The 26,824-nt window shown below is 38.4% G+C and overlaps 1 protein-coding gene across 3 annotated transcripts; it reads left to right on the forward strand.

Moving 5' to 3' along the window:
- The first annotated feature begins 1,134 nt into the window (after positions 1–1,134).
- On the forward strand, positions 1,135–24,958 carry lpin1a (lipin 1a). Of its 3 annotated transcripts, none has more exons than XM_079339242.1 (24): positions 1,135–1,567; positions 9,949–10,149; positions 10,544–10,639; positions 12,480–12,576; positions 12,673–12,898; positions 13,723–13,797; positions 14,051–14,143; positions 14,387–14,501; positions 15,168–15,366; positions 15,492–15,644; positions 15,896–15,989; positions 16,338–16,537; positions 16,737–16,830; positions 17,187–17,256; positions 18,385–18,471; positions 18,921–19,013; positions 19,130–19,191; positions 19,296–19,434; positions 19,992–20,140; positions 20,311–20,397; positions 20,930–21,082; positions 21,486–21,600; positions 21,781–21,884; positions 22,013–24,958. In XM_079339242.1, exons 1-24 carry the CDS (start codon positions 1,475–1,477, stop codon positions 22,155–22,157), a joined length of 2,940 nt encoding a protein of 979 aa, XP_079195368.1. In that variant the 5' UTR covers positions 1,135–1,474; the 3' UTR covers positions 22,158–24,958. The 3 variants fall into 3 exon arrangements, with proteins under 3 accessions (XP_079195368.1, XP_079195369.1, XP_079195370.1); XM_079339244.1 differs by lacking the exon at positions 1,135–1,567 and adding an exon at positions 7,436–7,629; XM_079339243.1 differs by lacking the exon at positions 18,385–18,471 and having other exon boundaries at positions 1,137–1,567.
- Positions 24,959–26,824: the final 1,866 nt, after the last annotated feature.

Here is a 26,824-nt window from a genome sequence, read left to right on the forward strand (position 1 = left end):
TTTTGTGTCTTTTAAAAAAAAAAAAGTGTAATATTTTGAATATAATTTCTCCTATTTGCATGATGTTAAAGTACTTATTAACTGTGTGAATGAGAGAAATAATGTTTGTACGTAGAACATGTTAGTTTTAAGCTCTGTAGTATCAGGTAGGTCTTATTTGTAACTCTTGCAGAAACAGAAGTCTGTTGTGGTTTTGCAGCTTCTTACTATTTACACTTTTGAATATTGTGTATAAATGTACATATTTTTTTACATTGATTTTGTATGTTCCTTTAATGATTCAAACAATCATTCTTAATACCCAGATTAAACATTTTTACTTTACAGGTTATAGTCTTGCGTTGATCTCTTTGCATACTTTTTGTCACTGTCAACAACAAGGCAGAAGCACATTTGTATATTTATGTGTACCTAACTAAGACTGCTAAGTTTGCTTCACTTTGTGACTTGCATAAGAAATATAGAAGAAACACAATTTTTCTTAATTCTTCCGTCTGCACCATAACAAATATAGCCTGGATGAAACAATTTGGATGGTACAGAAAACATATAGTCCCCATATTTCCTGCAGTACCTTTACCAGTTTTCAGTAGAAATCTGATACTCAAGTGGAGCAGACAAAGTCCAAATGGCTGTTAGCACAAGTGTCACAGGGGGAGAGAGTCAAGTGGCAAACATTACGCTTCAATGACAGAACATGCTGCTGCCCTCAGATGCACCCCGTGTCCTCACGTGGAGGATCAGTGAGTGTGTATGACGCAAGGTGATTTCAAAACGTGTTGTTTACGTACGGTAACAACATTTTTTTCCTCTTGCTTATCCCAATAATCTGCCAGAAAAACTGATCGGTCATACAGCGTGTGGAAAGTGATGAATTTGCATAAAGCCACTAAGAATGTACGTCTGCTGCAAGACTGTGTGTTTGTGTGTGTTTATGGGTGTGTGTGGGGGTACTGCAGTTTCAAGAAGTCGGTACAGTTCAGCCACTCTGGACCCTCTCAGATTTCCTCTAAGTAGTCCATTCCCAGAACGTGATAAATTTAGTTTAAAATGGTCACTGCCATGTTGCACCAGTTAGTCACTCAAACAGTCTCACTGATCGAAGAGTCAAAGGACTCAACCAGAACCACAGACGAGAGCTTTCACACCATCTCGACCAGATGCTTATTAAAATGAGTAGTGTGGCTCTCAGTTAGGCACTGTCCATGCAACAAGAAGAGATCTCAAACTGTACTGAACAAAAAAACACGATTTGAGAGAAAGCTGACCAGGAAGATCAGAGAGGAGAGAAGAAAAACGAACAGATTTTTGACATCCTCGAGCACTGACCACCTCATGTTTCTGTCTTGACTGCTGCAACTTTTTTCTGAAGATTTCTACTTGGACAAGTAAGAAGGATCCCTGCAGTTTGATCCTGCTATGTACTGAAACTCTTCACAAGAAGAGTCTGCACAGCAGCTCAGGATTGGGAACAATGCAACATGAAGCTTTGACCCATGTGGAGGATGGAGAGCTAGACTTCAGCAGCCACAGTGAAGATAACAGTCCCAATTACAGCTGGTCCTTGGTAATCATTTTTTTGTTTGTTTTGTTTGCTTTTTTAAAATATCTGCTAATTTCAAATAATATCGCTCTCATTTTCCCCAAAAAAACTAAGAGGACTTCTTTAAATGTCTTTTGTCTGATCGACAGTCAAAACTAAAAGAGAATGAGTCAGTCTCCAGAGCAGCAAATATTCACAGTAGAGAAGCTGACTCGTGGGCCTCTTGGCTTGTTCATTTTTGACTAATTATCAATACTTTGCATTTACTTTCTTGCTTGGTGTAAACATTCAGGACAAACTTGCTTCTTATTCTGGTCTTTATTGTTAAGCTACATAGGAAGTTGACTCGCGGGTCCAACAATTAACTTGTGAATTAAATAAGTAAAAAGAGTTTTAGGCACACAAAAGATGTATTTTTAGGAGCTGTTGTTATTATTATCAATTAACAGAGTCATGGGAGATGAAGTAAGGCATGAGGAAGGAGGGACCACCTGGCCAGTAAGAAGAAAGCTTCTCTTTTAAAACACTATGATCAGATAACTTTCTCATCCTGTGTTGTGTGACTGTGCACCCGGACTCAGTGTTGATGCAGGTTTCTGCACACAGAGCATGTGAGCTTTTGTCTGTTAGTGTGCAGTGCAACCATGTGCTCTATCAACAGCTCATATGGCCACTTATGACCTCAAGCCCACACAGGTACTTATAAAGGCATATTACACCACAGTCAGTGCACCTATTACATAATAGTCCCACCATACAGAGGCTTGTGAGTGGCTCTGTGGGCTCAGGCAGCACCTCCACATTCCCTCTTCCTCCTTTAGATCATATCAGACTGTAGTTTATCTTAAGCTGAGATTCAGTACACATTATTTCTCTTGTTGCTTACTCTCCGTGAAGCTCTGCTGGTGTGTATGCTCTTTCCATATTCTGAGCTTTAAAGCATTTATAGTGCTGATTTTCTCCTATTCAGTACATTTAAGACGTAGATCCCCCAAACACACACTGATGTTCATATTTCATCCTTTATGCTGCTATCCAGAATTTTATCTATTGAGGGATGAAATATCATAGTACAAAAAGTTCCCAAGTCTAGTGATGAAATGCAAAATTGTTTGAAATGTGTTTTAAAAAATGTGTTTCTTATAAGAATCAAGTTTGTAGAGAAAGAAACACAGTTTGGAAGCCTATACAGCCTCTGATTAAATGCCAACCTATACTAAAACCTCCAGTCAGTTTTATCTTGCAAAAAATAACCCCATGGGCAATATGGATTGCCTGCACAAAAAAAATACAATGCTAATAGACCCTGGAATCTGATAGTGACTGCTCATTAAGTGAGAAAGGCTTTGTTAGTTCTGCCCTCTCCTCTAAATCAGCCTGTGGTCTCTGAAAGTGAATTTGTTGGTTTGGTTGGTCCTGTTAGGGGGTCAGGGTTAGAGTAAATCTGTTATGTTTGGTAGTGGAAATAAAACTAATAGGATTTTTCTAAAGCCGAGCAGCATGTCTGCTACATAGGGGCGGGTGGAACAATTCAGTTAAAATGTGTGGCTCTTGACACCCTCTGATTGGCTCTTGGAGCCCATCCCCCAAAAACACCCCAGTCGCCCTGGTGATGAAATGAATGTATTCTTGACCTCAGAGGGAGCTCCTGGGAGAGATCAGGCTTCCCTTGTCCCTGAAAATCACATCTTCCTCCTTCTGTCTCTCTCTCTTCACGTGTTTGCTATGAGGCAATACCTCAGGCTGATAGCTGGAGAGATAGAGTGCAGTTTACAGCTAAACATACACACACAAGCTCTCAAACCACACACACACACACACACACACACATAGATTGAACACATACTGCTCATGCATGCAGAGAGCAAACATTAACCAACCCACATAAACAAACAGAGCACATGGTCAAATGTGCTGTTATGAATGACATTCCTGAAATTACATACAACTTAAGCCTTACAGTTTCTCTACACATAAACTTGTCTGTTACATGTATTAATAACTGTTAAATCAGGTGTCAGTGTGACTCACTTACGTTACCTGAAATAAATTATTTGAAATTTAAGGCATAATCCTTTCGCTTTCTCGCCAAAATCAACAAGAGAAAATTGACTCCACTTTGTTTTTTAACTGCAGCGTTAGCTTAACTTAAATACTAAAACTCTGGCAACAGTTTGTCTTACTCTGGTTTGTGTTGCATAAACATACATGTATACATTGTTAAGAGGTGAGATTTAGAAACCCTCGGTCGACTTTGTTACTTTTGGAATAGGCATGGAACGTTGTTTTCTTTTCACCCCTTATGCTAAGCTAACTGTTTGCTTAGGTTAGCTTCATTTTAACTTCAACATACTATTACAGTATATTAACAATCTCCTCTAACTGAAAATAAAAAGTGCAGAGTAGGATTTTTAAAAAGCATTGATGATAAATATAAAATATGATTTCATCGTGTTTTGTACTTTAAATAGATAACCATATTTTATTGTAACTGTAAACATAAACCGAAGCCTGAGTAAATCCACCTAATCAACAATCTCCCTGCACAGTGGAGTAAATAAACCAGTTCTTCTCCTCTGTTGCCCTTTAAAATGAGAACAAACTTTATTATTCTGCAGACTCTCTCCTTGCCTACTTTTGAATCTCCATATTCTCTGTCTGTCACTCCCCTCTCCCCTTTCTCCCTTCCCTCCCCTCCTCTCGTTGGCTTCTTGTTGCTCCCTGATGAATGACTCAGTTCTTGGAAGTCCCAACACGTGTTTCTCTGTTCCCTGTGCCACTGCCTAGTGCTGATAATGTGTCTGAGTGTGTGTGTGTGTGTGTGTGTGTGTGTGTGTGTGTGTGTGTGTGTGTAGGTGTGTGTGTGTGTGTTTCTATCAGCAAGTATGAGGAAGTGAGTAATCACGTGGTACTAACTTACACAGCACATATGTAAACGTGCTTATTAACAGCAGAATGACTGACATTTTTTGGTGGTAGTGTTTTGCATACAAACAAAAAAGACATTCTCTTGCAGTCTGTAGGCTATTATTCATTGAGAGACACCTTTTCTACTCCATTTTCATTGCTCACATATTGAGAAAACCTCATTAACAGTCTGTGAGTCCCAGTGCTGTAGCACCACTTTCTAAAAAAAAAAAAGCAGTAACAGTTGGATATGAGTGTGACTCCTGGGTCCATTTCTTAGAAACATTGAGCAACAACAAAAGCCATGAGACCCTGGTCAGGGGAGACTCTGTGGGGAGGCAAACTATTGTGATTGTTTCTTTAAAGTGGGAACTCTGTGTCCAGACTTGACTGACGCCAACCAACATCACCTTATATAACCTTACTATAATCTCATTACAGAGGTTTTACCTTACTGCTGTTAGGAAAAACAATAACATTGATTTCATGTTATATCCTTTTTCTGCCATTGTGAGCCTTGCATTTAATCTATGAATAAAAGTAATAAAACAAAACATCAGAGCTTCTTGAAACATATTGCAAATATGTATTTCAACATCTACATATTTCCTCGAGCAGCTGTCAGCATATCTGTGTTTGGCCTTAAATGCCATTAATGTTTTTTACTCAACTTTACAATCAAAAACCAAAAAAGTCAGCAAGCAGCTAGCTTGAATGATTGTGTGGTAATCTAGAAAATACTTCTCACACTCACTGCTTGTGGTTAAAAGTAGCCTAACATCTGACCACACATCACCAAACACATCTCTACTGCTGATGTACAAACTAAGTAACTTAAGTTACTAACTGGTAAGCTTCAGAGGTAGTGGTAGGCAGATTTGGGCGTTTTCAGACAATCGCTGTTCATCCCTGCAAGCAGTCCTCATGCTATTATGCTGACCTTTGCTAGCTACCATTAGCATTATAGACACAAATGGCACAAACCTTCGCATGCTACACTTTGCAAAGCGATAATTGTTCACTATTATCTTCTGCAGCTAAAATAACTGTGCTTTCCTGAATGCTCAGGCTTATCTGAAGATGGCCTAAACCTTTGTAAAAGCCTACATTATGACACATAGATCTGTTGTGTATAATACTGTTAGTGTTATAGTTTGATGGTTTTCAACATCAGAACAGTTCAATGTGACAGTTCTACGTTGCTATGTTAAATATACTATTAAGTAGACCATTTTGGAGTCAAAATGCAGGAAGGAAAATGAATACACTGACAATGTCTTGGCCTGGCATTGAGTGTCAGGGCAGGTGGGTAGATTCACATTCTGAAAACTGAGAAGCATGGCACAAATGCAGAGGCCTTCGAGCCTCCTGAATGTCACTGCTATTCTTGTCTGTCCAGCTCCATATTCACATGTATTTCTTGGGAATATGAACAAGATCCTGTTTACTCGTGCTCATCTCTCATACAGGAGAAATATGTGCCAAAACTTTTGCTGTTCTGTATTAATTGTGTTATATAGCCAATAATATCAAAAGTGAATTCATCCAGTCAAGTGATTAGTCTACTTTTGTTGGTTTCGACACGTTGTTTATTTACTCATTCAATAATAACAGATGGGAAGACATTTTCAGAGCACTCATATTTATAAGAATGTTTTCATCACATTTAAACTTCCCAGCAGAACATTTCAGTAAACCACAATCAATGTAACTGTCTTTCGATTTGTAGCCAAGTCCTTTGTGCTGCTTACTTATAGTTCAACAGATATTAAAGACAACACATTGTCATTAGGAACTTTGCTTTGATGATTATAAAGAAGACGCAAAAAACATTGGACTTTTGTTTTCAATTCCCTTAAATCATACAGTCCTACATTACAATCATAAAGACTACGAAAGACTGCTACATTTACGAAAATTGTACAGTTTTTTAATGATAATTAACTGGCTTGTTTTGCTGATGAATTAAATGTACTTTCATACTGTATCAGAGCACCAAGGTAAATGTCCCACTGGGACAATAAATTTAAACTTATCTTAAAATGAAACATCAGAGAAACCTTAAACCTGCAGCTATATACCTGCATAATAAATAAATAAACCCAGAGCCACTTTTACTTAACTTGATCCTTGAAAGACCAATTATGAGTCGATCATAAAATCTTCAGTGTGAAAAATCTGAAGTTTTTTAAGGGAGTCATTTATAAAAGCACACTTCAAGTGTTTTAAACCACTTGAAGTATTTTATCATTACTGATGATAACATTAAAAACATTTATTTAATTTATTATTCTTTTAATATTCAAATATGCCCAACAACTCGCATTCCCCCCAGAGGGTCAGAGGTCAAATAGTAAACTGGATGGGTTCTTCTGATAAGTTTAAACTTCAACAAAACAGAAACATGTATTTCTTAATAAGCATCAACAGAGATGGGCAACTTTGGTCACAACAAGGACCACATTAATTTAATTCTCACTGCCAGGAGACCAAATTGTAGGGTACACATACGATTACAGTGATCGTCAGTGATCAAATATTAAGGACATATTTCTGGATTTTCATGGCAGATTGTGTTATGTTTTCTTCATGTTTCTAATTAATTAATGTGCAAAAATTGACCACATTGAGGGTTAGGTGCCGCATGTGGCCCCCTGGCTGCCAGTTGCCCAACCTTAAATTACATGCAGGCAAAAGTGTCCACATATGATTTTAATAGCCTTTATACTTTATACTTTATAATTTAAATCAGGCTTTTTGATAGAGCCAGTACTGTAACTACCATACACATTATTACAAAGGGCATTATGAAGCGACAGTCAGACATAGGTCGAAGTGATAGTAAAAACATGGAACAACGAAAGTACAACCATAAACAAAACTCACTTTAAGAGGGAAGATATCAGTCAACAATGTATGACGTCAGCGCAGATTGAGCCAATCGGGTGGCTCTTTCCCTGCAGTCCGGTGGTGGTGGGAGGAATATTTTAAGGTGGTTTAAATAGCGAAGCACCCTTCAGAAAATTCAAGATCAGTCGTAAGGAAAGGCTCTGCCGATAATGTCTGAATTGAGGATTTGACACGTAGAGGACTGAAGTGTACACAGGACAGTTTGTGTAGCCTAATACAATTTGGATGGCGGAAAAATCTCTGAGCGAAGAGCGATATCATTAAATAATGTAAGTAAGACTGCTGGATTGTGCCGTGACCTACTGTTGGCTAAATATAATATATCCTAACACATTGCAACATTCACGTAGGGTGATATTAGGCCTATTTTGGTATTAGGCTTCCTTCTGCATGCTTGTTTTTGCGTGTTGTAATTTGCAGCTGTTTGAATGAAGGCAGAGCTGCGGTGCACGCTGCAGAGCCTCACCCCGTGTGCAGATGTTTACATGTCGCCTCACAGGCCACACAGAATACTACGAGCATATCATCAACCTCACATTATCTTGATTTCACATTACCTATCGCATTTATGAAGTCCTATTTCCTACCTAGCACTGACATGGATTGAAATGTTGCTCATTTATTAATAATATGTTAATAGATTATAGCCTATAAAAATATAGTTTTATTGTTAACTATAATGAAATATTGAAAATGAGTTCTGTCTTTCCTTGTAACCATACAGCTGTGTCGGTCAATAATCCAGGAGTGTCAGATTTGTGCTCTTGCTACATGAAATCTAATTGGATAATCCCTCACATCACCATCGGCCTGTTAATCCCTCACCTCTCTCTGCCTCTGTGTCTTCAGGTCTCACTTCATGTTCTGCACTGAGAATGACACTGGAGGTTTATTTTCACTGAGTTTTACTAAAGGAGCCTCTGTGGAATTGTCTGGTTCTCACCATAGATTCCAGGATTTACACTTGACTCTGGCTCAGGGTTGTTGACAATGAAACAGCAGGGTTTTTTTTTTTTTTTTAGAATAAGGGTCATTTGACATCACCTTGTTGTTTATTTAGCCAAAACAATTGCAGCATTGGTGTTGGATGACAATGAATGATCCAGAGTTAACTCATGATTGAGGGTTGGTCATATTGCATGGAGACATTCTGATTGGCTGTTAAACTGACGTTTCTCAGTAGAGTGGGCAAGGCTTTGTGTATGCATAAAATGGTCCTTTCTGCTTGCACGTGGTCTGTGTTAACAATGTGGTCAGGTTAGTAATATGTGGGGAATAAGTGTATGAGCATGAGTTTGTTTGTGAGAAGAAAAAAACAGTAGGTATGTTAGACTAAAGGGTCAAATAATTATTGAAGTGTTTACAAATATCACAATTTTGGTTAGTTAAATAAATGTACAGTATATTTTCTAACATCAGCGCGGTGTTCAGTTAGACTTGAACTTTTTATATAATTACAACCAGGTTTAGAGGTTTGTTGTTTTTCACATGTCAAATACTCAATAGACTTTCCCTTTATACAATGCATTTTAAAACTCTCTACTATGTTGTAATTAAATATAGGAGGAGTGTGCCCTCAGCGTATCTATTTGATGGAGCCTATGACTTTACTTAGAAAACCTGCATGTTGACTGGTTGACTTGTAAAACAAAGTCCAACATACCAGACACCACTGTTAGTTTAATGCACATGTGACATTTTGTGTAAACATGATTGAAGTAGTGGTCTCAGGTGGGCCAGTCTGAACACATTGACCATGTGGTTGTTGTTGTTGTTGTTGTTGTTGTTGAGGATGATGTTGTTGGTATTGTGTACTTTGTTGGTATAGATGGCCGGTTAGAACAAGTCTCACATGGGTGTGATGCTGGGTCATTAGAGCGGAGGCAACTGAATCCTTGATTCATCATCATCATGTACTTCAGGGGTTCTTACATGCCCTGCCAAAAATGAAGCCATCTGTTTGGCAGGCTGCAACAATGTGTGTGTGTGTGTGTGTGTGTGTGTGTGCAAATATCTGAGTCAGCAAAAGCAGGTGGAGATGTTATAGGACATTCTGTGACGCAGACAGTGCAGTCATCTCTCAAATTTCATGTTTCCTGTTATCTGCGTCTTTATTTCTTTTGTCTCACCATCAATTTCACCTTGATATTCTGTTTTTTCCCTGACCTTGGAGTGGGTTTCAATACAAGAGAAAAGACCAAATGCCCTCAACCTACTGTCAAATCAAGTGGGCTTTTAAGTATATTATGTTTGGTGTTTTAGGGCAAACAGAGAGAAAGATGGAGAGGCTTTATATATTTTACACAGTTCTCTTTAGAATCACCTATGTACCACATACTCTGATTGACACTATAGTTACTGTTGCTTAAATAAAGAAGGCATCTCTAAGGGTTAGTAGCCTTCTCATACATATTCATTGCATAAAACTATTGAATATCATCTAATCTTTAAGAAGTTGTTCCACTCTCTGTCTGCCAATAGAATCAACCCACCAACATGCTGAAAAATAAAAAGAACAAAAAACAAAAAGTTAATGTTTAGGAAAAAAAACAACAACTATCGCCTGCCTTTCTCCTGTGTGTTTCCAGTTACAGACCATGAACTATGTGGGCCAGCTGGCGGGTCAGGTGTTCGTGCAGGTCAAGGAGCTGTACAGGGGACTCAACCCTGCAACACTGTCTGGATGTATAGATGTCATTGTGGTGCGGCAGCCCGATGGCTCCATGCAGTGCTCCCCCTTCCACGTCCGCTTTGGCAAGATGGGTGTACTGCGGTCCCGTGAGAAAGTGGTGAGATTATAGGGTGTCACAGTCCCTCGCACATTCACTCTCTTTATTGCTCTATAATCCCTGTCATTAGTTTCTGTACATGTATGGAGGTGATAAGAATGTGAAAAGCCTAAGTGAAAAGAATGATAAAGTCAGATGATGCCAGATGATGGTAGGAGTGGAAAAAGTAGCTGTACAAGAAAAGAAAAGTGTAAAAAGAGCGAGAAATTGGCGTTTACATTTTTTAAATCAACACAAAATCTCAGAGTATCATCACAAATCAAAACACAATATGGTACACAAGAAAACCTCTACCGTCTTCCACACATTTTATTTTGAATCTGTTTTTTTCTTTTCCTTTGTTGAAGGAAAATCTCTGTTTCACATATTAAAGACTCTGAATTGTGTGCTTCAGGTGGACATAGAGATTAATGGAGAGCCGGTGAGTTTGCACATGAAGCTGGGGGAGAATGGTGAAGCCTTCTTCGTTGAAGAGACTGAGAACAATCTGGTAAGAAATACTCATCAGAGTCATCCCTCTGAGTTTGTACACACTCGCAAATATAGGACAGAACTTAAACAAAGGTCACGGAGGACCGATGAATCCTCATGTCAGCGAGCGCTTGAATTCTTAGGTGTGCACATTTAATTGTTTCCATCCATGAATCATTTGGAAAGATTTCAACAGTTTCTCTAACGTGTGTCGTTATAATAGTTTTCATGTCGAGACAAGCCCAGAGGATACAGAAACATGCCCCTCTTCAACCGTAGTCTGAAATGCAACATGAGACTAACAAGATCATGTTCTCATGAACAGCTGCTGGAGGAGCCTTTAAAATCCCTTTACAGTTAATTGTCTATTATTACAGTACAGTAACAGTGTGAAGCTTGGCTACATTCAAAAACATACAACTGATCCTAGGAAGACAAACTTTTCTATGAAGTCAGTCAGTGTACTTTTAAGTTTGGATATGTGTTGGTAAATTAGATGTTATTATTTCAGGTTCACGTTGATGTGAAAAGATGACGTTTGAAACAGCAAATTCAATTTGGAAAATTATAAAACTAAATATAGGATAAATATTAGAACTCTGTCAGAGTCAAGATGAACAAAATGTTGTACTTTACATTATGAAATCCCCCATGGCAGTGGTCAGATGACATTTAGAGCTCCAGCCTAGTCAACGTCATAACCTCAAGTAAGGCACAACAATTAGACAAGCAAGGCTGATGTATGGATGAAACACAAGGAAGAAGATTGTAGAAAGCCACAAAATGTATGTATGTATGTATGTATGTATGTATGTGTGTGTGTGTGTGTGTGTGTGTGTGTATATATATATATTATATACAAAAATTCAGTAATTTCCTGTTGTTTTGACTACAGATTCTGAAAAGTGATAGCTATGATTTCATTTGAAGTTCGAGGGGTGAAAGAGAGGGAGCTTATAACAGGAAGAATGAGTAGTAGGTTATGCAGTGTTTCCCCTAGGATAGAGTTGCAATGGAAGAATTGTATCCTAATTGTAATCATCCTTATTCCTAATCTGATGGATTACATCGGTCTAGTTTTGCTTTCATTTTCTTGCCCTCTGCCAAGTTTTTCATTTCCAAAGGTTGCCTGTCCTCTTTAGAGTAGATCCTAAAACAACATGGTTCTGGTAAAGAAATAATCCGGAAAGGTTTAATCACGCTCAAACAAAAACTTTAAATTAAATGCTAATTCTGTTTGACTCAGGCCTGTCGCAATTGTTATGCCTTGTTTCAAATCCCCTTATTGACCTAACTGTTCCTCTGCAGAGTGGAAGACCACCACAGGGCTATTTATAGCTCTGCCAAATTCATCTTCATCTACACTCTGTTGCACACAGACTGCAAACACAAACTGGCTGTCACTGTGTGCCGTGTGTACAGACATGAATGTAGAAAGATGGTCACCCATCCCTAAGGGCTTTCAAGTATGCTGTTCCCTCTTCTTGGAATCAGTTGCAAGATACTTTAGATCTTCAGGAGCTGGTTTTCTTTGAATGTTTTCAAAGGTGCTCTTAATGATCTGGAGGCATGCGTATCTGACTGTCGATGCTTTAACTAACCAATATTGCCACCTTTTTGATCGCCTTCTTGTTGATGTTTTATGACAGATTTTTTGATGAATAGTTCATCTTGTGATTCCTTTGTTTTCTGTTATTTGAGGTTGAGTGTTCTTCGTTCTTACTCTGTGTGTTTCTTTGTAGAGAGACTGTGGCAGGCTGATCATTTTTTGTTTAAATTTTACTTTCATCATCATTGAAAATAAAGTTCAATCAAGGTTGATGGTCTCACATGATCATGTCATGTTCCTCCACTGACAGGAAGTAGTTCCGTCCTATCTTGCCACCTCACCCATCATGTCCATCGGGGAGCAGCTGATGGAGACCCAGCTGGGCCGGGGCAGTGCTCGTCACCATGGTAGGACTTCCTGTAAAAAGTGTTTCGGAAATGTTGCGTATTTGATTAGATTTTTTTTTACAAACTGTTGTCATACTCTTCTCTCTCATCACATAGACACAATTCCATGCAGCTCACTCCCTGTCCTGAACTTGGGACCACAGCAAAGTGACAGCGGAATTTCCAAGAAGAGGAGGAGAAGGAGGAGGAAGGTTCGGCAAGATGCAGGAGGCGGAGGAGGAGGAGGGAGAAGAGAGGAAAGCGGGGAAGAGTTCTCAGATGAAGAAGACATGTTCACTATCGACTTGAGCTCAGATGAGGAGAAAGAGGGGACTGGTAGCAGGTGTGTGCCTAATAGATTGTTTAATTCTGTGTGTCAGACTGAATTGAGATTCAGCCTCTCTGATTGTAACCACACGTCAGCTTTGGTTGTAATAAGTACAGTACAGAAAGGATTAATCAAATATCAGCCCACCAGCTGTGTTCTGCATCCTATTACAGTTACACTACATGGCAAAAAAGTGTGTGTGTTTGTATGTGTGTGTTTGTGTGTGTGTTTGTGTGTGTGTGTGTGTGTGTGTGTGTGTGACGTTCTTTAAAATCAGATTTGTTTTTGGGAAACTCTCCAGAGAAATGTCCTGTTCCCACAGTGTTCCCTCTGTCACTTTGAAATAATAGCTCACAGTGCATCTTTACTGCAGGGGTTCAGAGCCTCCTTCGGAAGTATGCCCACATGGCTGGATGGGAAAATTCCTTCAGCCCTGAAGGACAGCAAAGAATTTGTCTGCTTTAGGTCACGCTGTCGAACTTGGCTTTAGGCTGGTTATGACGTGTGGTGACAGTCAGACAGGCTTCACCAGTCTCTTAAGGGTCTTTTCAATGTATTGTGGAGATCAACAGACTATCATTGGTTATTTAAAGCACTTAAGAACCATTGTATGAGAATAGATCACCAGTGTGAATGTGTAGGAATGCTATTATTTACCTGTGATGGTCAACTTACATAGTAACCACTGCCATCAGTGTGTGAATGGTTGTAAATGGGTAGGTGTGACATGCAGTATAAAAGCACTTTAGTACTCAGGAGACTAGAAAAGTGCTATATAAGCTGAAGTCCATTAACCATTTATTATTATATTAAATAATGAGTATGTGTTTGTTCAACAGACCTGTGTTTGGGGATCAGGGGTCCTCAGCCAACCCTCACACACGGCCCAGCACTGATTGGATTCGCACACAGAGGTATTATTTTGATATAGAGATCAATCTGGGACGATGATCTAGTTTTCGACTTCTTGAAATGTCTTGTAAACTCTTCTTATCCTCATTCTGTTCTTCAGTTGTTGTTGTTTTTTTTCTGTACAAATTGTGCTTTGCATTTAATACATTTTCTTTGCTTATGACGACTAGATAATGATCACATTCACCGACTCTTTCTATTTGCCTCTCCACCCGTCCTGTTTTTGTCTTTTCTGTTCCTTTTATCTTCCTGTAGTAAAGGGATTCAGGAGGCTCTCTCCATCCCTCCACAGTGTGGTCTGTCCATCTCTTGTCCTCAGCAGACCTCTCACTTCTCTCACCCTGTTAGGTATTACCTTCAATTTCAGCATCTCTAAATCACAAAAAAATTCAACTATTTAAAGGAATCAGTCACGGTATCTAAAATGATTCAAATATTTTTGTGATTTTTGCTCAATGATTTTAGACTTCATGTTGTTGTAAAGCCTTGTCTTGTTCTTTGTTTTGAATGAATATGTAAGACGAATTTGTGGTATTGGGACTCAAATATGGATTACTAACTTATCTAAATTTGGATTCTGTCACATCCCAGAATTCCTGATGATTCACGGTCATCAACTCCGAAGAGCGATTCAGAGCTAAACAACCAGAACAAAGATAACCCTGAGATGCTTTGGACCTGGGGGGAACTGCCACAGGCTGCCCAGGTAGGTTATAAACACTCTGTGGTTGTATGTTGTTTCAGTTCAACAAATACGCTTGGAAGTATTTGAATACAATTGAAGCATAGCCAGGGACATGCGTTCATTCAGAGTAAAATCAGAAAACCAATACAATGCTTATGTCTATATTTTGAATATAGAGCTACCACTAGGTTGTTGTTCCCTCTGTATCATTTTAAGATTCGACTCAGCATCACATTGTCTATTAGTAAAAAAAAGAACAACAATCCACCAACAACTACAAAGCTTTAAGTTTGAAATATTATGCTCAAACTATCTGGTGCTGATGACCAACAGACATGCAGATTATAGTTAAACTCATATACAATCCACAAAGGAAAACCTTTTGCACCTTATTTTACAAAATGTTTGTGGGTATTTATGCTGCTAGTAGATGGATTTTATGAACATTAGATGGAGTTTGGTTTGCTGTGTACCACAGTTTAACTGTTTATGCTGAGTCAAGCTAACATCTGTCCAGCAGAGACTTACAGACATGATCATAGTACACAGTTTTTATCCAAATAAACAGATAAGAGTAGTCGAAGTTAGGGTCGTAATATGAAGTGAATGCTTAATAGGGTTGCTGACAACAACAACAAAAAAAACATTGACTGAAAAGTCTGATCTCTGTCTCCGTCTCTTTCACAGCCAGCCTTCCTTACTTCCCATCAAAAGCAGGACCCAGTCACAGCAGTCTCTATCCCAGTGTCTGCCTGCACTCACTTCAGAGCCATTGATGACACTGGACCTCCCTCCCTCAACCTCTATGCTACTGAGCCAGAGGAGACTGCTGCTCACTGTGAGGACAAGGACAACATGACCAGGGGCAGGGCTGGAGGAGAGCAAGGTAGTCACATTGAGGACAGATCAACAAATCTACAGCATTATCAGAGTGGTGACTGTAAACCTCTTACTATAATCATGTTATTGACCAATGACTTTGTTTTTTATCATAATTTATTGCATGTGTAGGAAGGACAGTGGAAAGTGTTGGACCATTGTGTGCAGAGATGGAGGGCTTAACAGCCAGCTTAGCATCTCCCAGGATGCTCCTGGATCATCTTGATGAGGGGAGTAACAGAGGAAGCCCCAACAGAAGAACAGATTCACCATCCAAGAAGAAAGGTATCCTTGCTGTACCTCAATGCAAAAGCTTTTCTTGAATTAGTTTATGCCTGCCCTGTAATTTTATTTAAATAATGTTCTTTACATTTTAACTACATCCTACCACCATCACATTTAGATCAATGCCTATTAGTGTGTAAATATATTTTATATATGCATGGCCTCCATTTTACTAAATTATCACGTAATAATAATAATAATAATAATAATAATAATAAACCCCTCCTTTTTGCATGATATTGCATCTTTAGAAAAGAGAAGCCAACACCTGGGTGCTGATGGCATATACCTGGATGATATAACAGAGCTGGAGCCTGAAGTTGCTGCTCTCTACTTCCCTAAAAGGTTCAGTATAGAACATGTATATGCCAAACATGTGTGTTGAGTGTTCATGCCTTTAAATGAGAGTACAAAAGATGGCTGTATAAAGGGCTTAAGTGGGCTGTAATTTACTGTATGATGGCAATCACAAAGGTCCCTCAAATAATTTGATAGAATTGAAGACACGCTCATCGTAATATTTTGGCCAAACTTGGTGTATGTGAAAATACTTAATTTCCCATATAAACTGCTCCAGCATTTCTTTGATGACAACATGGTAAAACTGACCAACATCATCACAACAGAAATTCATTTCTGTGATGGGCTCTCGCTCACTCTCATTCTCTCTCTCCTTCTCTTTCTCTCTCTCAGTGATGGAGGGAGCAGCTCCATGAAAATGGACTCAGAGATGATGATGATGGGAGTGCGGAGTGCCAACCAATCCCCACATTCAGTAGGCAGCAGTGGGATGGACAGTGGTGTAGACAGTTTATCCGACCAAATAGGGGACCTGCCTCATGTTGCTATCTCTCTGTGCGGAGGACTCACAGACAACAGAGAGATTACAAGAGGTAGGAGCATGACAGTAACAACAAAAGGACAAATATGATCAAAAGAAACAAGGTCATGGGTTTTTAAAACGTTAACATTGAAGAAAACATGTTGGTTTCTGTTTCCTGTAAGAAATACAAATTAAGCCTGACAAATTGAGTATAATTAATATTTTCTAAATCTATGTGTTTCTTTTTACGTGTTTGTTTCATGCAACAGAAGAGTTCCAGGAAAGGGCAATTTCATACCAGCAGTTTTCTGAAAACCCTTCAATGATCGATGACCCGAATCTAGTTGTCAAGATAGGAAACAAGTATGTACGACAAGACTATATTCATAATGTGATGCACTTTTAGAATAAGCTGAGAAAGTGTACTCTTAAGAGAATTTCTGCTATGTCTGAAAACATGGAGACACAATGTTTAGTTTGTTGTTTTTTGCGTTTATCTGTTTAAAGAATTTTAGCAAATCATCTCCCGGTGTATGCTCTACTATGTCTTAAAGGCATATTTACATCTTACACAGTATTGATCTGATCATAACCTACAGCAGAAAACAAATAAGTGTACTCACAGTTATATGGTCCCTTAAAAATCAAATATCTCAGCTACATAGTGTGAGGCGGAATTGTAGAGAAATGCTTATAGTGCCCTCTGTCATCTGTTGTAGGTACTACAACTGGAGTACAGCAGCTCCAGTCATGTTGGCCATGCAGGTCTACCAGAAACCACTGCCGCAGGTAAGACCACCACAGCGATACATAAAGTTATTTGCCCTCAGTTAGTTGTAAGATTTTAACATCTGTATAAGCAAGTTATAAATAAAAATCTTGAATCTTGGGGTGTTTTTTTATTATTATTTTTAGTGGTGGGAAAGTGTTTTTAATTTATTAAAGCTAAAACTGTCAGTGCTAATTGGCTAAATGTCTTCAAAGCATAGAAAGTAGAACTGCTCATTGGTGGCCTCTCCTAGCTTGATGGTATAATGTATCATATAACTTATAAGACTGATTGTCAATGCATTACTATGTGGGCAACATTTCCTCATTATATTGAATAACAATAGTATTATTTTATTTTTGTATTAAAAATCCCATCATCAGAGAAGTTTATCTGAAAGTAAGCATCAGATAAAAGCAGTCAGTGGACTAAAATGTACAATACAAAGAAACAAAGTAGAATGTGATATGATACTTTTTGTTGAAATACACAATATTATAAGCCAGTCATTTTTTAATAATATTTTCAATGCTCCTTATCATTGAAGTAATTTTGTGAGGTGGCACACCTAGCCATAAATCTAGTAGCAAGTTGAAAACAAAATTATGATTTAGAAATGTTTCATTTTTTTCAGCCCTCATACTTGTCAGAAATCATAATAAGTTTACAATGATTTGACTTGATTTTCATTTGAGTATGTCTGAAATATGTATTTGTGAGATGGTGTTTCCTGTCTGTTAATGTTCTGGTGTACCCCTGCATCACTTTCTACTGTGCACTCCCAGCATTTTGCAAATGATTGGCTTTAATCTGATGTTTCACTCTGGTTTAGTGTTCATCATAAGAGTCCTCATGAAAATACTGCAAGATAATCCGTGTTTAATTATAATTCTATTGTGACACTCTTGATATTGATATACCTCCAAAAAATCTGTAAACAGTAAACATTTTGTGTGACAGCGTTGCCACTGAGGCTCGGTGACAGATAGGTTGTGTTTGTGAACACTCATGGGGAAACTCGTTGGTCGTAGACCACAGTGAAATATGTCTTTTTTTCCTAACACTTTAATAATGTCTTTATCCCCCTCCTTATTGTTTCCTCTATATGTTCTCCACCCATCATCCATTCCATGTTTGCGTGTACTAAGTGTTGGTGTTTGAGTTATGTGTTCTCTGCTTTTGGCCTATTCTCATACTGCCTCCCTGGTCTTTTTGGCTCCAACCCTGCCCAGCCTGTATGACATTTTAATGCTTTTCATGGACATTGGTCACCTGACTTGAGTTTGTCTCTCTATTTGTCTTGTTTAATATTATCTCCATTTCTAAAAACCTTTGAGTACCCGTCTTTTTAAGCCTTGCATGTCTGTCATTTCCCTGTAGTGTGTCTTATTGCAAATTTCCCACATGTTCTATCCTGTCTACATGTTCAAAAGGCTCTTCCTTTTGATGGTTCATTTTTTGTCCTTTCACTGCTTGCCATTGCACTTTCACTTGAGCTGTTTAGACTAGCATGGTGTGAAAGGGCTCTGTGTTGTGTTTTCATATGCATTTGTATTCTTATTTTCTTATTCATGTTTTACTTTTATACTTGCGTTCCCTTCCTAAATTTGATTTGAGTTTATTTCATCAGTTTTGAGTTACATTTTCAGTCAGTTTTGAGTTGTATGTGAATGGTTGTCTCCAGGCCTCAGTGGAGAACATCATGAAGGACAAGATGCCAAAGAAAGGAGGACGCTGGTGGTTCTCATGGAGGAGCAGGAACAGTGACTCCAAATCAGTAAGTGCAAAGAAATGCACATTTTTGGTGATTTTTAATTTAATTTTACACATTTCTTCTTCATTTATACATAATGCTTTCTTTACTGAAGTGATCCCTAACCTTGTACACAACAGGAATCAGTGGAGGCAGGAGGAGAGACAGGAGAAAGCTCAATCCCTATGCCTTCAGTGAACAGGTAACTTCAGAAAACAGCTGCCTTTATTTATTTGTTCCAGCACTACAATCACATGCCATCATGTATGTTTCCTAAACCAAACTGTTTGTCTTTGACTTAACCAGAGTGAAAGATGAATCATCCTCAAGTGATGAGGATCACAGATCAACCAATCAGGCGTCAGGGTCCTGCCTGTCTGATCCCCTCATGAGTTCAAGCAGTGTTTATTATAAGAAGACTCTTCGGCTCACCTCAGAGCAGCTGGTACGTGTAGCTACAGTTTTATTCCCCTGATTGGGAATACACACTTTTGGAGTATCCATGCCCAGGAATGATTTCCCAGTGCCCACATATTCCACATAAAGTTGCCTATTGGAGGGAGTGCCAGTGGTACAGTGGCACTGCGTTTGTTCCCACGTGTCGAGGCCACAGTCCTCATGGGGGCGACCCGGGTTCGCGTCCGACCTGTGGCAACCTTCCAAATCTATCCACCATCCTATCCATGAAAGGCTAAAAAGCCCAAAAATAAACCTTGAAAAGAAAAAAAAAAAGGTTGCCTATTGGAACATGAATATGTTTTGTTTCCTTTGGCCAGAATCAGGCTATAATTATACAGTATATTCTCAACTACGGTAATAACCAAGAATAGAAACATGGTTTATGGATTACGTTCTCTCTCACTGTAGAAAACACAGAGGTAAAAGATGGTTGTCAAGATTAAATGTATCTTTTTTTAATGAATCTCTGAAAACTCATACAGTAAAGGAATAGCCCATAAAAAAATGTTTGTGTGTGTGTGTGTGTGTGTGTGGTGTTTTCAGGCCAGTCTGCAGCTAAAGGAAGGTCCTAATGAGGTGGTGTTCAGTGTGACCACGCAGTATCAGGGCACCTGCCGTTGCAATGGCACTATCTATCTTTGGAGCTGGGATGACAAGATTGTGATCTCAGATATAGATGGGACAATCACCAGGTATGACAAAAACATCTCTTCCTTCACGTCTATAGGCCAGTAGGTGAAATTGACCTGCAGCGACAAAGCAGCAGAAGAGATATAGATTCTCACCACTAGGTGTCAGATTTTACCTTACATGTTTGTTGATGACTTACTTTGATAAAATGCAATGTGTGGTGTGCCTCTAGGTCAGACACTCTGGGTCACATCCTTCCCACACTGGGCAAAGACTGGACGCACCAGGGTATCGCACGTCTTTACCACAAAGTCAGCCAGTAAGTTATATTCTGTTTGGAATACAGTCCCTAACTCGTTCTTACGTTCCTTATGAGTCCGTAACTCTTTCTTATGGGTCCAAGTCCATGACCTATTCTGTCATTTTATAAGATTGGTTGTTTCTTATCCCTTTTGATGATTTGAGTCCTTGACTATTTATAGTCCAGGTAGGTATTGGTTTTGTGTGCATGTAAAGCACTTTGGTCGGTTACAGCTGTTGTAAATGTGTATCTAACTTGATTTGACTTGACTTTTGTTCGGATTCCCAAGATTGACATCTTTCAAAAGTCTGAGATACAGCTCTCACGCCACTCTCAACATCAAGGCAAACCAACAATGTGTATTACCACCCATTGGCACATTGGACAGTTTTCCATCATGTCCCGTGTTTCATGATTCAGCTGAAAGCAAAAAATTACATTATTTAGTTTTCTTCATTGTTTGATAGTCTTTGTGAAGTTGGGTTATAATTTGAATCCGTTCTTATTTAAACCAGTGTGCATCTAAGTTGAAGCTCTCTTTCTGTCATAGAAATGGATATAAATTCATGTACTGCTCAGCAAGGGCTATCGGCATGGCTGACATGACACGAGGCTACCTGCACTGGGTCAATGAGAGAGGAACTATGCTGCCAATGGGCCCTGTGCTGCTCAGTCCCAGCAGCCTTTTCTCTGCCTTGCACAGGTCAGACTCACAACACACATTGAAGTGCCTCATTTAAATAATGTGAATTATTACTGTCACCGTAAAAATTGACTTTTCACACAATGATGGGGGAAGTTGCTCTGTAAAGTGATCATCAGAAGTCTAATCCTCTTCATACATACAGCGGGAGTAACCTGGACTGCAAATAACAGTTACCATATTGAAATATTTATAAATGTTAATCATTCACATCTGCACAGCAGCTGACAAAATAAATTAATCACATTGTTAACCTGTTACAGAAATATCTAAACATATTGCTATTTCCTTAAATAAACATAACTTACTATAATATCTGTAAATATTATATCTATACTTTAAGGGAGCTTGGGAACAGATGTAATCTATGCAAAACAATAATTAAGACATTGATGTTTTGTAGGGAGGTGATTGAGAAGAAACCAGAGAAGTTCAAGATCCAGTGTCTCACAGACATAAAGAACCTTTTCTACCCGAACACTGAACCTTTCTATGCTGCGTTTGGCAATAGAGCGACGGTGAGACTTCTGTAACAAACGAGCATGTTCTTATTCAGTAAAAATGGCCATATACTGTGATATGTGATAAGAGAACAAATAATTATCTGCATACATTTTGTGAAACAATGTCTTCTATCAGTCTTGTCGTTATGGCATAATATTGTTAATCAGTAATGCTGAGTGTGATTGTGATTTCAGGATGTGTATTCCTATAAAGAGGTGGGCGTCCCTCTGAACAGGATTTTCACTGTTAATCCCAAGGGAGAGCTGACACAGGAGCACGCCAAAACCAACATCTCCTCGTAAGCTGTATTCTGTGTATCACATCATTTTGATTGATGTAGTCTGGCACAGTTAGTATAACGATCTTTTGATCGTCTGAATTCTGATTTTGTGCAGTTCATTTCAGTCATCTCTGTGTCCCTCTTAGATTTGGTGGTCTGTGCGAGGTGGTCGATCACGTTTTCCCTATGCTCCCCCGTGCTTACACCTTTGGTCAATGTAATTATTGGAGCGATCAGCTTCCTGAGGGCACCTGTAAGGAAGAAGAGCCACAGCCTCTGAAAACAAGCTGAAGAAAAGACCATTAAAACCCAGCACTGAGGACGCACCTTTTCTCCCCAACACAGTCAGGCACGATGCTGCGATCTGTGGTTTTGTGATACACTGGTATGCCTGCAGCCCAGATCAAGATTAAATATGCTGATTATGTCACATTTTAAAACTTCCCCAAAGTTCCCGGAAACAGCCATCATACCTACCTTTAATCTTTGCTTTGGAGCTTGGGGGCTCAGCCGAGGCTCAAAGGTGTCATTTAAGATTACTTTTTGAGACCACTCAATCAAGATAAACAAATGTGTTTCAGTTTTTCATTTTAACATCATGTGCTCGTTCAATAGTTACAACAGAAGCATCACACACAAGGGTCAACGGAAAATAGAGCCACTGTGAAAAATCTCAGGTGAATTTCAGCACCTGCTTCAGGTTGAGCTCAACAGGAAGTCACATATAACAAGTTTGGAAATGTTTCATTTAACTTACATAAACACATCGATAAAAATGATCTATAAAGATATTCTATAAAGAGTGCACGATCACAATAATGTGTATCGCTTCATGCTCTTCAGAGCTCTTTCAGGCCACAACACTTTTCACCACTATGACTTTAAAATGCTGGTATCAATATGGGGTTATACCCACTGTTCAACTGGTACCTTTATTTGCGAGTATTATTTCAGACATGCTTGTCTTTTAAATCCACCGACCTACGTTCAGGTTAGCATCAAGCAAAGTTAAAGAAAACATCAGGCCTCACAAGGTGAATGAACTACTGTAAGGAATGATTTACTTAGCCAGCTACACAACTGGCATAACAAACATAAACAAGTCAAAGTCTAATCTCAAATCAGCCTGATGTTTCATCATGCGTTCTTTATCCTGCACTAAGCAGTGATTTCAGCGAACAGTAGAGACTCTTGGGTAAAGTGTTAGTAGCCACAGGGATGTTTGTATTCTTCAGATACAGTATGAAGCACAAAACTGTTGCAACAGAAGCATCATTTCACAACACATTGCACTTAAACCGTTCAGAACTTGCAAAAATAGCACAGAAATGTTCTCAGTTATCTTCTGTGCCAAATTTGTGGGGTCCTCTGACCGTGCTACTGTGAACAAATGTGACCCTGGCACATTTTCTTACCAGGGCACAGTGACAATACTCAAGACAAATGCAGTACAATGCAATTAACTTCTATGTTCAGTCTGTTTTTTGATAAATTTACTCCATTGATATGCTCGAATGTAGTGTACAAATCACTCAGCGTATGTTATTTTAATGACTAATGCTCATCAATGCAATTACTGTATGGCTCTTACAGGATATACAGTCATTTACTTCCTGTTTTGTCATGTTGTTACTGCACAGAGAAATATACTTTTACAGCACTTATCAGTTATGTTGAGGACACGTACGTTGGGGTATTCAGAGACAAAAGAACTTTCTATACAAACAGTTTTGTTGGTTGTTGTTTGTACATATTTTTTTATCTGTTATCTAATGTTTTTGTATCATTTAAAATCTACTGCTCTGCATTTCTGTGAGACGGAAACCTGTTTATTTTAACCACATGTAAAACTTTTCATAGGGAAACCACTATAAATTATATGAAGTCAACTTAAAAAAAAAAACTCTTCTCATCTTCTGAGGGCTTTTCGGTATTTTAAAACTCATTGTTACTGGTGCTCATTCAAATGCACTTACAGCCATATTACGCTTTCCTTTATATATCTGTTTTTAAACCAGTGGTGGCAGTCCCACAATGTGGCCACTAAGGCAGGAGGTACAATTGCAGTGGTTTAGAGACACCAGAGCGTGGATTACTTATTAACCCTTGCATTTTGTTGAATACATTTTAAACGTATGTTTGATGACATTTATACCTCTCGAAACAAACAGATGATGAACGAACGCAAATGTTCATCTAAATGCAAAAGAAGAAAGAAGAAATTAAACAATTTTAAAGTAAATCACATGATTTCAGTAAGAATTTAACTCACCTGATACCAATATATCCCATATTGATCAAAGAGCCTAATCAGAAGAGCTGAATATTTTTAATGAGACTTCTGATTGGTTTGTGACTGAGTCTGTTCTACTGATATACTCTTTTTATGCATAGGATAGATGAGTCTGAATCTGATCTGTGATAGACTTTGCCAAAAGGAAGAACGAATCAGGAATCCACCTGGTTTAGATGTAAAACTATCGATGTGAACATGCTTTGAGTGAGTCTAATGTAGTGAGGAAAAATGCAACGGACGCATGCTGTTGTAATGTGAATCTGTGTAAGGAAGAACCTCCTTTTATCAAAAGAGAAGAAAAGAGATTTAAAAAACAAAGGCTTCCAAATTTTACTGAAAAAAACAATTTTCCAACATTAGAATTTGTCGTTCTGACTTCATGGCCTTGGCCTAATTTCTTGGTATTTTAAGTACATCATTATATGCACACAGTGTACTATTTTAGTCCAAAAGTGCATTTTGATATGTGTGAGGACAGTAGAGAGTGCAAGAAGATCTTTTAAACTATGAAATATGATGTCATAAGTAAGATGCTTTCAGCTTTTAATGAACACCATACTCATCTAATTATTTTGTCTAATCATCTTCTAGATGTTTAGTTCCTAATTCTTTCTATGAAAGATTTATTTAAGCAGTTATTCAGTCTGTCCATGGGTTGACATGGATGTGGATCCAGCCTGCCCTCCCATGTAAAACAGTAGTGTGCAGTGCAAGCCATTGTGAACTTCATGATTTAAATTAAATTGTATAATGGACACATTTTTCAATAAAATCAAAGATGATTGCTACTTGATAACTGGAACTCTTCTTTAGTCTGTTTGTTTCTCCCTCCATTTCAGACATACAGACGTATCTGAACAGACATTTGGTCCTTTTCTTAAAAAGATTTATTTTTAATTTGTTTTCATGGTCTATTTTAATCTCTGATGTTTGTGAAAAGTTTATCACTGCAGAACTAATCAACTCCTAAACACTGCATATCCAGTTTATTTTTAGAAAGAGATATCTGTATATTTTTTTCTGTGTGTACACTATAACATGTAAAGCCTTTGTGATTCATATTAAGTGATATACAAAAGAAAAACAAGCCATCAGCTGTATGATTGATATTTTAAAATACATTTAAAAAAAAAAAAAAAATCAGGAGAGCCGGTACTGGGTGCGCCCTATGTTCTGTCCAGAGGCTGTTCTGGAAAGTAATTATTCATATAACCATTTTTGTCTTGTCCAATGGTGGGTCAAGCTGGTAACAGGCTAAGCGTCAATCCAGACGACCCCACTCACATTTCTCTGTAAACTCTGTGTCCACCTTTGACTCTCCAGATTCCAGAAACCCCTCAACGGGCTGCTTTACATGCAGAGTAGAAGTTCTTTCCCTCAAGATTTTTCTTTACCCCATTTCTTGCCCTCTGTGTCATTTTTCTCTTTACAATGATGGTTTGGTACATGTGCAATACTGTTGATGACCCATGTTACCCTCACTTTGGAACAACACCCAGGAAAGAACTTCACTTCCCGAAATTGAAGCAACATTTATGTATTTCCTTCTTTGAAAAGTTGCATGTGAAAACTACTCAAACTAACTAAAAGAACAGGAGTACATTTCCATAATGGTGGGGAGAGGTCTGTACCCTCTGAACATAGAGAAGAATTTTGTGTTACACTTCTGGACACAACAGGGACTTTACTGTTTTGTTTAAAATACTGTAGCTAAGCCAAACCCTTTTTTTTTTTTAAAATCTCTCTGCTGTCTTTATTCCCTCTTGCCCACTTTCTTCTCACACTCCTTTTCTTTTTTTCTGCCCTTTTAATATCAGCGATTGATGAAGCAACAAAGAACTTTAGCCGAGAGGAATGTCAGTGACCCACTACATGTTAAGCTTCTGCCCTCTGGTAAGAGGTTCAGATGTTCTTGTTGTAGACTGAACAGATTTACAAAATAATTTATCCCTTGAAGGCTTTTAAATACTGACATTTTTGCACTGATATACTATTCTCAGAAACTGATGTTTTTTACGTTCTTTTTTCCCCTGGATATATATGGTTTTATTTTTAATGTAAATGATGTTAATGGTTGTCTTTTTACGGCTGCAGCATGAGTAAAGAAATCAAGACAAATTTATGACTTTGTGAGACGGTCAAGTTAATCTTGAATCTTGACTCTAAAATACCAAAGCACACAGCTGTGTCAATTTTGGACAAAACAGGAAATCTTGCCTCTCTTTCCTTCCCTCTCTCTCTCAGAGTATTTCATCACATTCCTCGTACTTCTCCATTTCAACCCTACCCCCTTGTAACCTCATGTGCTTGGACCTAGCTTACCACATATACTCACACATGTGCACTCATCCTCCCTCCCGCCACTGTTTTATTTTTTTTTCCAGAGAGAAGGAAAGTTTGACTCTCCTTTAAGAATCCACCATTTTGGACAATGAAATCCAGAATGTATGTCATTGGCTCTTTGTTTTGGTAAAAGAACGTTATGGCTAATTTAAACTATTATGTACAGTTTCTTTTTAATCTGAGCCTAATGTAACACATGAACTCCTTTCAGAGCTAGTCGAGCAATAGCAACATAGGCCAGTAGGCCACAATGTATTTACATTCATCTGATAGAAAACAAAAGCCGGAGGCAACTAATGTTGATGTTGACATGTTGAAT

The sequence above is a fragment of the Symphodus melops genome (genome assembly GCF_947650265.1).
Source record: "Symphodus melops genome assembly, chromosome: 3".
In the NCBI taxonomy this organism is placed as follows: domain Eukaryota; kingdom Metazoa; phylum Chordata; class Actinopteri; order Labriformes; family Labridae; genus Symphodus; species Symphodus melops.